General features: G+C 41.7%; 1 protein-coding gene across 3 annotated transcripts in view; it reads left to right on the top strand.

Annotated features, from left to right (window-relative positions):
* Positions 1-3079: 3079 nt before the first annotated feature.
* The window catches only part of LOC138039315 (3-hydroxyisobutyryl-CoA hydrolase, mitochondrial-like), a 27817-nt gene continuing 20548 nt past the window's right edge, over positions 3080-10348 (top strand). Inside the window, exons 1-4 of one of the 3 annotated variants that reach the window (XM_068885524.1) lie at positions 3131-3175; positions 5298-5346; positions 7200-7226; positions 7812-7909. In XM_068885524.1, the coding sequence (XP_068741625.1) occupies positions 7901-7909 (9 nt within the window). In that variant the 5' untranslated portion in view covers positions 3131-3175; positions 5298-5346; positions 7200-7226; positions 7812-7900. Of the gene's footprint in view, positions 3176-5297; positions 5347-5608; positions 5742-7199; positions 7227-7811; positions 7910-10348 lie in introns of those variants that run through there. The other 2 variants (XM_068885509.1, XM_068885517.1) reach the window with 2 other exon arrangements.

The raw sequence follows: 10348 nt of genomic DNA on the forward strand, positions 1-10348 counted from the left end.
TTGCGTGTTTAACTTTGGTTGGAGCAGGTGCTGATAACGGAGACTCACGGTCCTTGAGAGATGGGAGAACGAATGTCATTGCTGGCCCTGGGTTGGTTGAGAAGGCTGGCGGTGAAGTCGTCGGTGAGTATCGGGGATGGCAGCTGAATAATTGGACCTCGATTATTCATTATTCTTTGTGTGTTTTGTTCGAGTTATTCATTGTTCTTTTTAAATTTTTGTAGGTTATTCATTATTCATTGTTGTTATTCATTATTCTACTGGCATCCACCTGTGTTATTCATTATTCTGGCGTTTTCATACCCAGTTATTCATTATTCATTTTTCTATTTATACTAGTTATTCATTATTCATTATTCAGCTTCCACCACCGAGTGAGTACCAAATGGCGTGGTGTGTGTCGAAGTCGCACAGATGGAGGTGGAGGCTCCTGCGGTTGGGGAAGGAACTGAGTTGGCTGTAGATTCTTCGGTTTTCTTCCACAATGGTGGAAATAAGAGTGCTAACGTGGTTGGGGACGTTTCTGTGTTTGAAACTCTTCTTGCTTGGGCACCATCTTGGATTGGATTTGACCTTTGTTGACCGCTGTTGCAAGCAGCGCATCGTAAGGGATGGCGACAGTTGCTGGTGGATCTATATGGGATGAAACATCCTCAGCAGAAGCACAGTGAAGTAGAGGGGCTCGCGGGAATGGGGGGGGGGGGTTTCTCTACCGGTTCGGATGGATGGGAATTCGCGCTTCGTGTCTGCGAGCTACAAGATGGTGCGGAAAATCTACGCTGCGAAGGAGTGCAATTAATTGTCTAAAGGGGTTCCAGTAATTGGTAAATTGTTTGAGATAGCAGGAGGAGTAAAACCTCGTTTGTAAGGCAAGCAAATTCCCTAGCAAAGATTAAATTGCTGAACAGAAAAAAAAACAGAACGAGTTGAACTTTGGAAATGTCAAACCGAGAAGGCTAATATGGCGGGATGAATGAAATAGCCAAATAAGGTAGTCACATGATGGGAAGTCTTGCTCTCTTCCCAGGCTCTGCCCAGTATTTGCTTACCAGCATTAACTTCTATTTTGTTGTAAAATATCATTTAGTGCTTGATTTTAAATGGTTAGCTTTCTCTTGAGGTTTGGTAACCGACATTTTCTCCTGTTTAAACTTTTTTCTTAGCAGCAGCATTCGAAAGAAAAAATATATTGACGTATTAAAGTTCTGGCTGTTAGCGATGCGGTAGTCTAGTGGTTAAGTGAAAGGGTTATTAATCGAACATTCCCAGGTTCGAGTCCAGCGAGTTAGGCATTGGGGCTCTGATTTTAAAAATAGATATTTGCAGTATACGTTGCGGACCTATATTGTAGGAAAACATGCGCAGTTGTTAGATCCGAAATAGTCTACATTCTGCCGACAAGGATGGGATGAAAACTATTTGAACCCAACATGGCTGCTCTTCGGCGAGCCCTATCAAGCGCTATGCTTCCTAACTCACAGGGGGCCCTCACAAACTGTGTGACCGTTTGTATTTTGAATTTATAGAGGAAATGTATGGGACTGTCAAAAATCCTCGCATTATCGTACTAGATTGCAATAAATATTCTCATTTGACATCAAAATAAACGTATTTTTACCTTAAACGTTTTGTGTTGTCGTTCTTGACCTTGAAGACGGCGATTTTCGCGATTTGAAGGGTTCGGCGTTAGACGTTCACTCGAGTGTAATAGTAGAGAGACAAGGGAGGAAAGCTCGCCTCGCAGTCGGACCGGTCCAGCGCCGAGCCGAAATTCACGAACAAATCATCAGTTTTCAGTCGGCACACAAAAGTCCAGCTACGCATCCATCGAGCTTGGATTGCTGAATTTTAATTTTAGGTCTACCTGTAAAAGTTTTGGACGGATTTCAAATCAAATTGTACGAGATGAAAGGTGGGACTTTCAACTTACCTGGTGCGTGGTTTGGAACCCATGCGATGCTGATTTGTCCGTGAATTTCGGCTCGGCGCTGACCGGTCCAACTGTGAGCTTTCCTCCCTTGTCTCTCCAACGCCGAACCCTTGAAATCGCTAAAATCGCCGTCTTCAACCTCAATAACGACTACACACAACATTTAAGGACGTTCGCGCGAAAATTTCTCAACATTGATTTTTTTCTGAAACTTTTACCACTGTAAGATGATGAGTTAGTTATGTCAGAAATGTAAAAAAAATGGGGGGTCACCGACTTCGTTTTGGAGAGAACATGCCCGGAAAAACACCCAAAATGTGACAAAATCGGGCTTCGTTAGCGAATAAGGCCAGTGTCTGTAAACCCAAATATATTGTAATTAAATCTTTGAAGTGAAATCTTCTCTGCCAAATATTGTTTAAGTGGACTTATTAAGTGAATTTAGTCAACTGGTGAGGTTCCCTTAAAGATCAAGTTCGCATTTAGCGACCACAGTTTCACGCGTCTTGCAGCCGCAAGATGGCAGGATTTGATGTCCCGTGAGCAGAAATCTTGAAATTTTTTTAACTTCCCACATTGATTTTTTGTTCATTTTTGGACAACGTGGAGATAATTGTTAATAAAATCCGTTTCTGGAAAGAAAAATAGGGGTCACCGAACGTCCAAGACCGTTAAATCCAGGCAAAGCTATAGCAATGGCCTTTTGCCCTATCGCGCTCGTGCATTACGTGGCGTGTGCATTTGCGTGCGCAGTAAGGATGCGCAGAAACAATTGGCGCGAACGTCCTTAAGGCAAAAATACGTTTATTTTGATGTATGTTCAATGAGAATATTTATCGCAATCTAGTACGACAATGCGAGGATTTTCGACATTCCATACATTTCCTCTATAAATTCAAAATACAAACGGTCACACAGTTTGTGCGGGCCCCCTAAATTGACGATAACAGTCAATTTGGACAAAATTAGAAATTGTCGATAATCCTCATTTCGGAGGTAGAGGATGGGTTGATTCCCTGCAACTGAATTATGTCGGACCCACCCTCGGTGCGCATTTCACTCGTACTCCCTTACTTTGTACTCATAGGCACGTGACCATCATACCGCAACCAGGGTACCCTTACACGAAGTCTCGAGTGATGAAGAGAGAGGACCCTGGGAACGAGGTTGCAAATTTTCTTGTTTTGCCATCATCATATTGTGAAACCTCGAAGGGTCGATGAACTTACCACGTTGGAGAAACAGGTAGAATTTGCATTTTATTTTTCCCCAATTGCACTTTGAAAGCGTAATGCGGGATAAACATGGAGCTTCCGGTTATATGGTGGAATCCTGGTTGGTCTGACAACTCGAGCCCCTGAGAACAGGTCTACACCCCAAAAATCTTCGTGCTAGGTTTACAATTCTGCGGCGTCCTGTCGTTTAATCGAGGTGATCGATTATTATGCAAACGTTTTCTTTTGTTTTCGTTGGAAAACATGGCTGTTGATCACGTGAGTAAAAACCAACAATAGGGAAGATATCATTGACGTCACCTACAGCAGTATTTCTTGTTTACAAACATTGACGTCACATTACTTCTTGATATTCAAATTTGCCAACCACGGAGCAAAAGAAGTCATTGTTTCAACAGCCAATTAGGTTCTGGTTGGCCTATTAATAACAATGGGTGATGTCACGAGGAACATCGCTATTATCATTAATGTGCCAACCAGAGCCTTATTGGCTGTCGGAACAAAGCTGGCACATTTGAATAACAAAAGCAATGTTTGTAAACAGATATCTTTCCTATAACATTTTACACAATAGGTTCAATAATGCACGCACCTATGATCTATTGGAGGACAGACGCATAGTTGATGTCATCAAGAACTTTCAGTTCTTTATTATGTAAAACAAATAGATTCCCTGTTGCTGTGCGTTCAGTAATAGATCATAGAAGATGTCAAGAAGTCTCACTCCTAGGAGTCCATTGGTTTTAAAAACAAGGTTGAGATGACATACGTTTGATTTCCGCAGAATACTTTTAGGACTGAAATTTCAAATGGTGGCATGCATGCTTGCTATAGTTGTTTTGAAAATTGAGATTAAGGAGATGGGGAATTTTCATCCTGGTAAATGATGGAGAGAGGTATTAATCTGTAAAGACTCTGGCCAATTCGGGAACATTCTGAGTGCTACTACATGTATGTGAAGTGGAATCTAGGACCTACAGGCTACTAGTTTAGATGCTATAGCACTATAACTCTTAGAGACTGGTAGCCATTGTATAAGAAAAGAAGGCAACATGAAAGCTGCCATCATAAACCCATTGACTCCTAGAGACTTGATAGATTTTACTCTGTCTTAACGCCAGATGATTTTACTCCTCAATGGGGAGCAGTTCAGGATTCAGTGGATTAACAATCTCCTCATCCTCTCAAAAACTGTGTCGTTTTACAGTGGTTACGAATAACACGTGACCTATCGCATTCAAAAGAGTCGGTTAAAGTTGCGTTTTGGTGGACGTCAACCAAAAACAACCCGTTAAAATTGTTTTTAATTCTGACTTCATTTCAAGGCAGCAGAACCAAGAAATTAAAAGTTTTATCTGCAGACAGCTGGTAATTTTTATTAAAAGTGATTTCCAAGCCAGTTTATCTAAAAGAAAGGGTATTGTATTTTTAAATGAAAATATTCGAATTGTTGCACGTGATAATTTGCAAAATCAGCGATGCTTGTAAGTCAGCAAATTAGCACATGTAGAGAAATTTAATTTGTTACTTTAAAAACATCCTTTTCTTTTTTTTTCCTAGTTGCCTTGGAAACATGTAAGGATTCAAAATAATCTTAACTGCTTTTCTTTGATTGATGTTGACCAAAACGCAACTTTATCAGACTCTTTTGAAGGCGATAGGTCGTGTGTTATTGGTAACCGCTGTAACCCATTGACTCCTAGGAGCGAGACTCAATAGATTTATGTTATGCCAGACGATTTTACTCCTCAATAAGGGGCGGTCTAGGAGTCAATGAGTTAACCCTTTAAGCCCCGAGGGGTTCCCCATTGATGAGTAAAATCGTCTGGCGTTAGACAGAGTAAAATCTATAAGTGCCATTTGGCACTATCGGGGCTGAAAGGGTTAACAACGTCCATAATTATCCACTCAAAGACTTTGTCGTCTTTAACCTGATGACTCTTACAGTGTAGGAGCGAGACTAACGCCTGACAATTTTACTCGTCAGTGGGGGTGGGGGATTGATGATGAGTCTATGGGTAAACTGACTTTATTGGATTAATAATTAAATGCGGGTGTACTACAGATTCAATAAAACCCGCCTTGGACGAATTTTCAAGTGGATTTTTTTTATTTTCTTTTTAATTTTAAAGGTCAACATCTGTTGCTTGCTGTCGGCTCACATCGATATGCAGACATTTGGTAAGTTTTACGTGGGATTAAAATTTTAATCCTTTTCATTTATCACTGACCACAAGAAGTTTGGCAAACAATGAGAAGAAGGCAGGTTTTCTTGTTGGTAAATCTGTAATTTTATGGTGTACAGTTTAGTGATAGGAATTTTGAACAAAAAATGAAGACCATGGTGATAATTCCCAGTATGAAATATAAATGTGTATATTTGAACTGAAGGTTATGGACAAGATGGAGAAGTGACCCTTACACTTAACTGAGTGGCCTAATATAGCTCAGTTGGTGGAACATTGGACTGGCATCGCAGAAGTTATGGATTTGAATTCAGTTGAATCCACCTGAATTTTGCAGCTGTGTCCAGAAGAGACAATTGGTCAAATTGTCCAGTTAAGGGACAATTAAGTGTAAGGATCACTTCTCCATTTTGTAATTTCCAGTATCTTACCCGCACATCACCTTTTAAAGTGGACTTTCTATATTTCCAATGAAAACATTGTGAAAACTGTAAAAAGATGGAATACACAATCAGTCATGGCAAAAATACCGGTAAATCCTCAGAATCTCTATTTTTAAACTGTCCACCCTTTGCATCGCATGCATATGATATTAATCAAATCATCGAAACAACACCCTTATAAAAAAACTGCATGATAACTGATTGCAAACACCTAGAAAGTACTGTTTGCAAAAACAGTACAATGTCTGTGGAGCAACATTAGGGAAAGACTGTTTCAAACAAGCCCAACTGTCAAGGCCTTATAAGACATTAAACTGTGGACGTGGACAAGAGATCCTTGGACTTAACGGGACAGTGTAAGCAATTGTCTTCAATGGGAATCAAGCATTCCACTAACATCTCAGAGGTCATAGGTCATATTCAAATCCCATTGATGCCACTTGAAAATTGAGAGACAATTGCTTAAATTGTCCAGTTAGTTGTGAGGATCTCTTCTCCATTTGTTCTGTAACCCACACTTCAAATATTTACACTAACATGTCCCACAATCAGCTGTAACGCCAAAAAATGCAAGGGGCAGGAATGACCCACCCCCTCCCCTCCCATGTATTCTTGAGTGGAGGTTGCGGCCATACGACTGTAGTTTAGCACATCAATGGTTGTCAGCAGCATCCTCCTCTTGAGCCACGTATGCCCAGAAATGTGCATAATTAGATGCACAGCAAATTTTGACATCCCATACGCAGTGTTCCTTTAAAGTGCCACTACTTCACGCAAGACTTGGATTGTGACATCATACGTGGAGTAATGTATATAATATCAGCAAAAAGCAACTCGGCGATCTCTCACATCTCATAGACGGCATGGGAAATTAGCCGCGTTTATTTTGAGCGTTGCGCATATGATGTCAGACCCCAGGCGATCCAGCTAGACCCAACCCTTTTCCTCACTCACGGTCATTTGCCGTTCGAGTTATGGCGGACAGCGAAAACCAAAAAACTATGTTACAATAATCATACTTTCTGTGGGAATTTTGAGATAAAAATTGGCATGATACCTATTAATTTTAGTACGTCTATTTTCAAAATCTAAAGAAAAAAGGACATGCAAAATTTTCATCGTAGTGGCACTTTAAGTCTAAGCATTTGCTACATGTACCTATTTCCAACAATAAGGTGAGGGTAAAGGTTCTAAGCGTTATTTTAAGGTTATGGTCGTGACACCTATTGAAATCCGTGTGCATCTAATTTTGTATATTTCTTGACATATCTGCTTTGAGCTTGCCCTCTGTGTCACAAAACTTAAAGAACATCTGTGAGGAGGGCAAAATACTGTAGGTTTTATTCACAGTTGCACACAGTTTTTTCACTGCACCTCTTAATAATGCTGCTCTTTTTTTTTTCAGCGGATGCTATGTACCAGTGCAGAGATGGTAATTTTTTTTGTATATCAATATTTCTCAGATATGTGTGCAAGTGCTACAAGCTGTAATACTTGAATATGCAGTTAGGCAGCTCAGTAGAGATGTAGAAAAGTACAGTGAGTCACCACCTTTGAGCAATAATTACAGTGCAATGGGCATTACCTGGGAAGGAGTGCGGCCTAGTGACTAAGGTGCCTAAGTGTCTTGAGATCCGGATATCCCGGGGTCAAGACACCTTCTGACCACTGGTTGAATTTGTTCCTGGTAGTCCCTGGTTCAACTTCTCAGCTGTTACGTACTGTCTTGTAAATAGCCAACTAGCTTGCCTCCGGGCAGTTGGTATTCTTGACAGTTGTTGTTGAATGTTCTGTTCTGTTGTGACTGTATTTCATTGGCCCTGAAAAGCCCCTATGGGGAGTCGTCAGTTAAGTATGTATTGTATTGTATTGTGTTGTACCTGTAGTGGAAGAAACTGACATGACTGGTAACCTGCACTGGTAACCCATATTAATTTTGATTGTATTTTTATTTTACAGTATTATTATTATTACGTAATATTTTCATTACTATTGTTATGATATTTTTCATATCCAGGTGATCTGGCGACTTAATTCGGAGGACTGGGGAGAAAAACTTTAACGCCGCATCCCACATTTGCGTGCGGCCTTATATTCGAATTCAACATGGCAGAGGCGAGGTTCAAGCTCGTCGGGTCTACTTGAATGTTCATTCAGTAACAGGAAATGTGGTAGACGGGGAATGATCTGTTGAGTTTTGGCGATGGAAATACTGCAGGGAGTTTGGAAACAATACCTTAGGCCGCGTGCGCTTGTGGGATGCTGCGTTAAAATTTTTCTTCCCAGTCTTCCAAATTACGTCACCAGATCACCTGGATAGCAGTAGGTAACAAAGATTAGTGACAAAAGATGACATTTCAAAGTTATCATGTCTGTCAGTGAGTTGATTAGGAGACCTATGGCAGTGGGGCCTCTATGTATGTCCTGCCTGATTTGAGAGGAATTTGAGGTATTTCATTTGCAACCAAAAGGGACTGGAGCCAAAAGTGTTGCCATGGTAATGTCATACTCTTCATCAACTTCCACCTTCTTAAGGGTTATTACTTATGCCAAGCTGTTACATTTTCATAGATGCACTTTACAGTCATGTATTCTTGATTTTATGGATTCCTTTTGTGAAAAGGCCATTCTTCATTACAGTATTTTGAAAACTCTTTCAAATATTAAAGCATTAATTGTTTTTCTACTTCATAGGCACTTTAAAGTACTGTGTCTTGTAGGCTTTCTTTGTACAAGTTACAAGTTTAGTTTCTCAATCATTATGCCTTATTCAGTTGGTCCTGAAACCAATCAACTGGCCTGGATCTATGTCTGTTGCGCAGCTTGAAGGAATTATCTGATATTGTTGGCATCGGCACACAACCTTGTTACCACTGGCATGAAATCCCCCTTGGCCCACTGCATCTTTGAACACGAACATGCGAACCGTAATGTGTAGGTTCCCAATCCTGAGTCACAACCAGGTCAGAGCAATCCCGGAAACATCGTCATCAGTTCTTTCCAAGCTCGTTTCTCTGAAGAGATGCCCTCGCTCTCTCAGTTCTCAAGCACCCAACTTAGCCAGCTACACAATCTCTTTACGGAGGCTGTTGTCCGTTGACAAGACAGTCAGCTCTCAGCTCCAAATTTAGTGCAAGAAGTCCTTCTCCTTTCCTGGACAAGTGCCTCACCCAATGTTCTCCTTTGGGGACAAACACCAGATGGAAAGCAAGATGGTGGTAACTCTTCGCAACATTTGGAACCCAGGCTCTCACAGTTCATGCAGGACAACTCATTCATTTGGAAGTTGCTCCACTTCCCGGGCCACATTCCACTGCTAATGAAACCAAGTTACTGCTGGTACCGGAGAAGCTTCGCTCCAAGATAACTAAACTTAAGTACATTGACTTTAACAAACTCTTGTCAGACAACTTGTACCCGTACCCTTCTTTTGCCTCAGCCCCAAACAACTTTACCCTGACCATCAACCCTCAGGATACCGCCACCTTAGCTTTTGTGTCATCCCAACACAGGAAATGCCGCATAGATGGTCTATCATCCTGGCTCAAGGCTTGGCATGTTTACATCAGATAATGCTTGCGCACTTCCCACAACTCTCCCCAGATCTCCTTGCCTTCCAAGACCAAATAATGCAAATTCAGCCGCAAATTCAAGGCCTTGCTGACACATTTGAATGGGTCTTGAAGCACCGGATTCCGGACTTAATGCATTACCTTGATGATTACTTCACTGTCAGCTCTGTCTACTCTCCAGCCTGTTCCTGAAATGACAAGTCCATCACATGTGTATCTTCAGAGGTTGGCATTCCTCTGGGTCCCAATACATTGGAAGGACCTGCTACTCAGTGAGTGTTCCTGGGCATCTGTATTAACACAACTGCTATGGAAACCTCCTTACCTGAGGAAAAACTCAGTGGGCTACTAACAGCTTCAGTGGTGGTCTTCACATAAAAAATGTTGCAAACGAGACCTCCTTTCCCTGATTGGCAAATTAAACTTTGCCTGCCATATCATCCATGCCAGCCACATCTTCTTGCATTGTCTCAGTGACTTGAGCTGCACTGATTGCTTGCCACACCATCACCTCACTCTGAATCAGGAGGCCCTTTGCAACCATGCCTGATGGCTGGAGTTCCTTCCTATCTGGAATGGCCGCATCATTATCCCTGACCCGCAGTGGACCTGACTCTGCTGCATTTATTATATGGGTCATTGGATTGCTCAACCCTGGCCCGCTGTGCTGCAAGATGGTTCCATTCAGTGGAAGGAGCCAATGCTTTGGCTTGCCTCCTATGGGGCTCTCAGTGGTCGGGGAAGAAACTTCTGTTTCACCACGACAATCGCGCTGTTGTGGATATTTGGGCCTCAGGTTCATTCCATGACCCCCCTGATCATGCACCTTGTTCACTCCATATTCTATATTTCTGTCTCCCACCACTTTACTGTTCTTGTTTCTCACATTGCTGGTACCAATAACTCCATTGCTGATTCTTTGTCCCGTTTGCAGATGTCCCAGTTTGGCCAACTCATGCCAGAAGCAGCTCCAGAGACCACA

Source organism: Montipora capricornis, chromosome 1 (genome assembly GCF_036669925.1).
Source record: "Montipora capricornis isolate CH-2021 chromosome 1, ASM3666992v2, whole genome shotgun sequence".
Lineage (NCBI taxonomy): Eukaryota > Metazoa > Cnidaria > Anthozoa > Scleractinia > Acroporidae > Montipora > Montipora capricornis.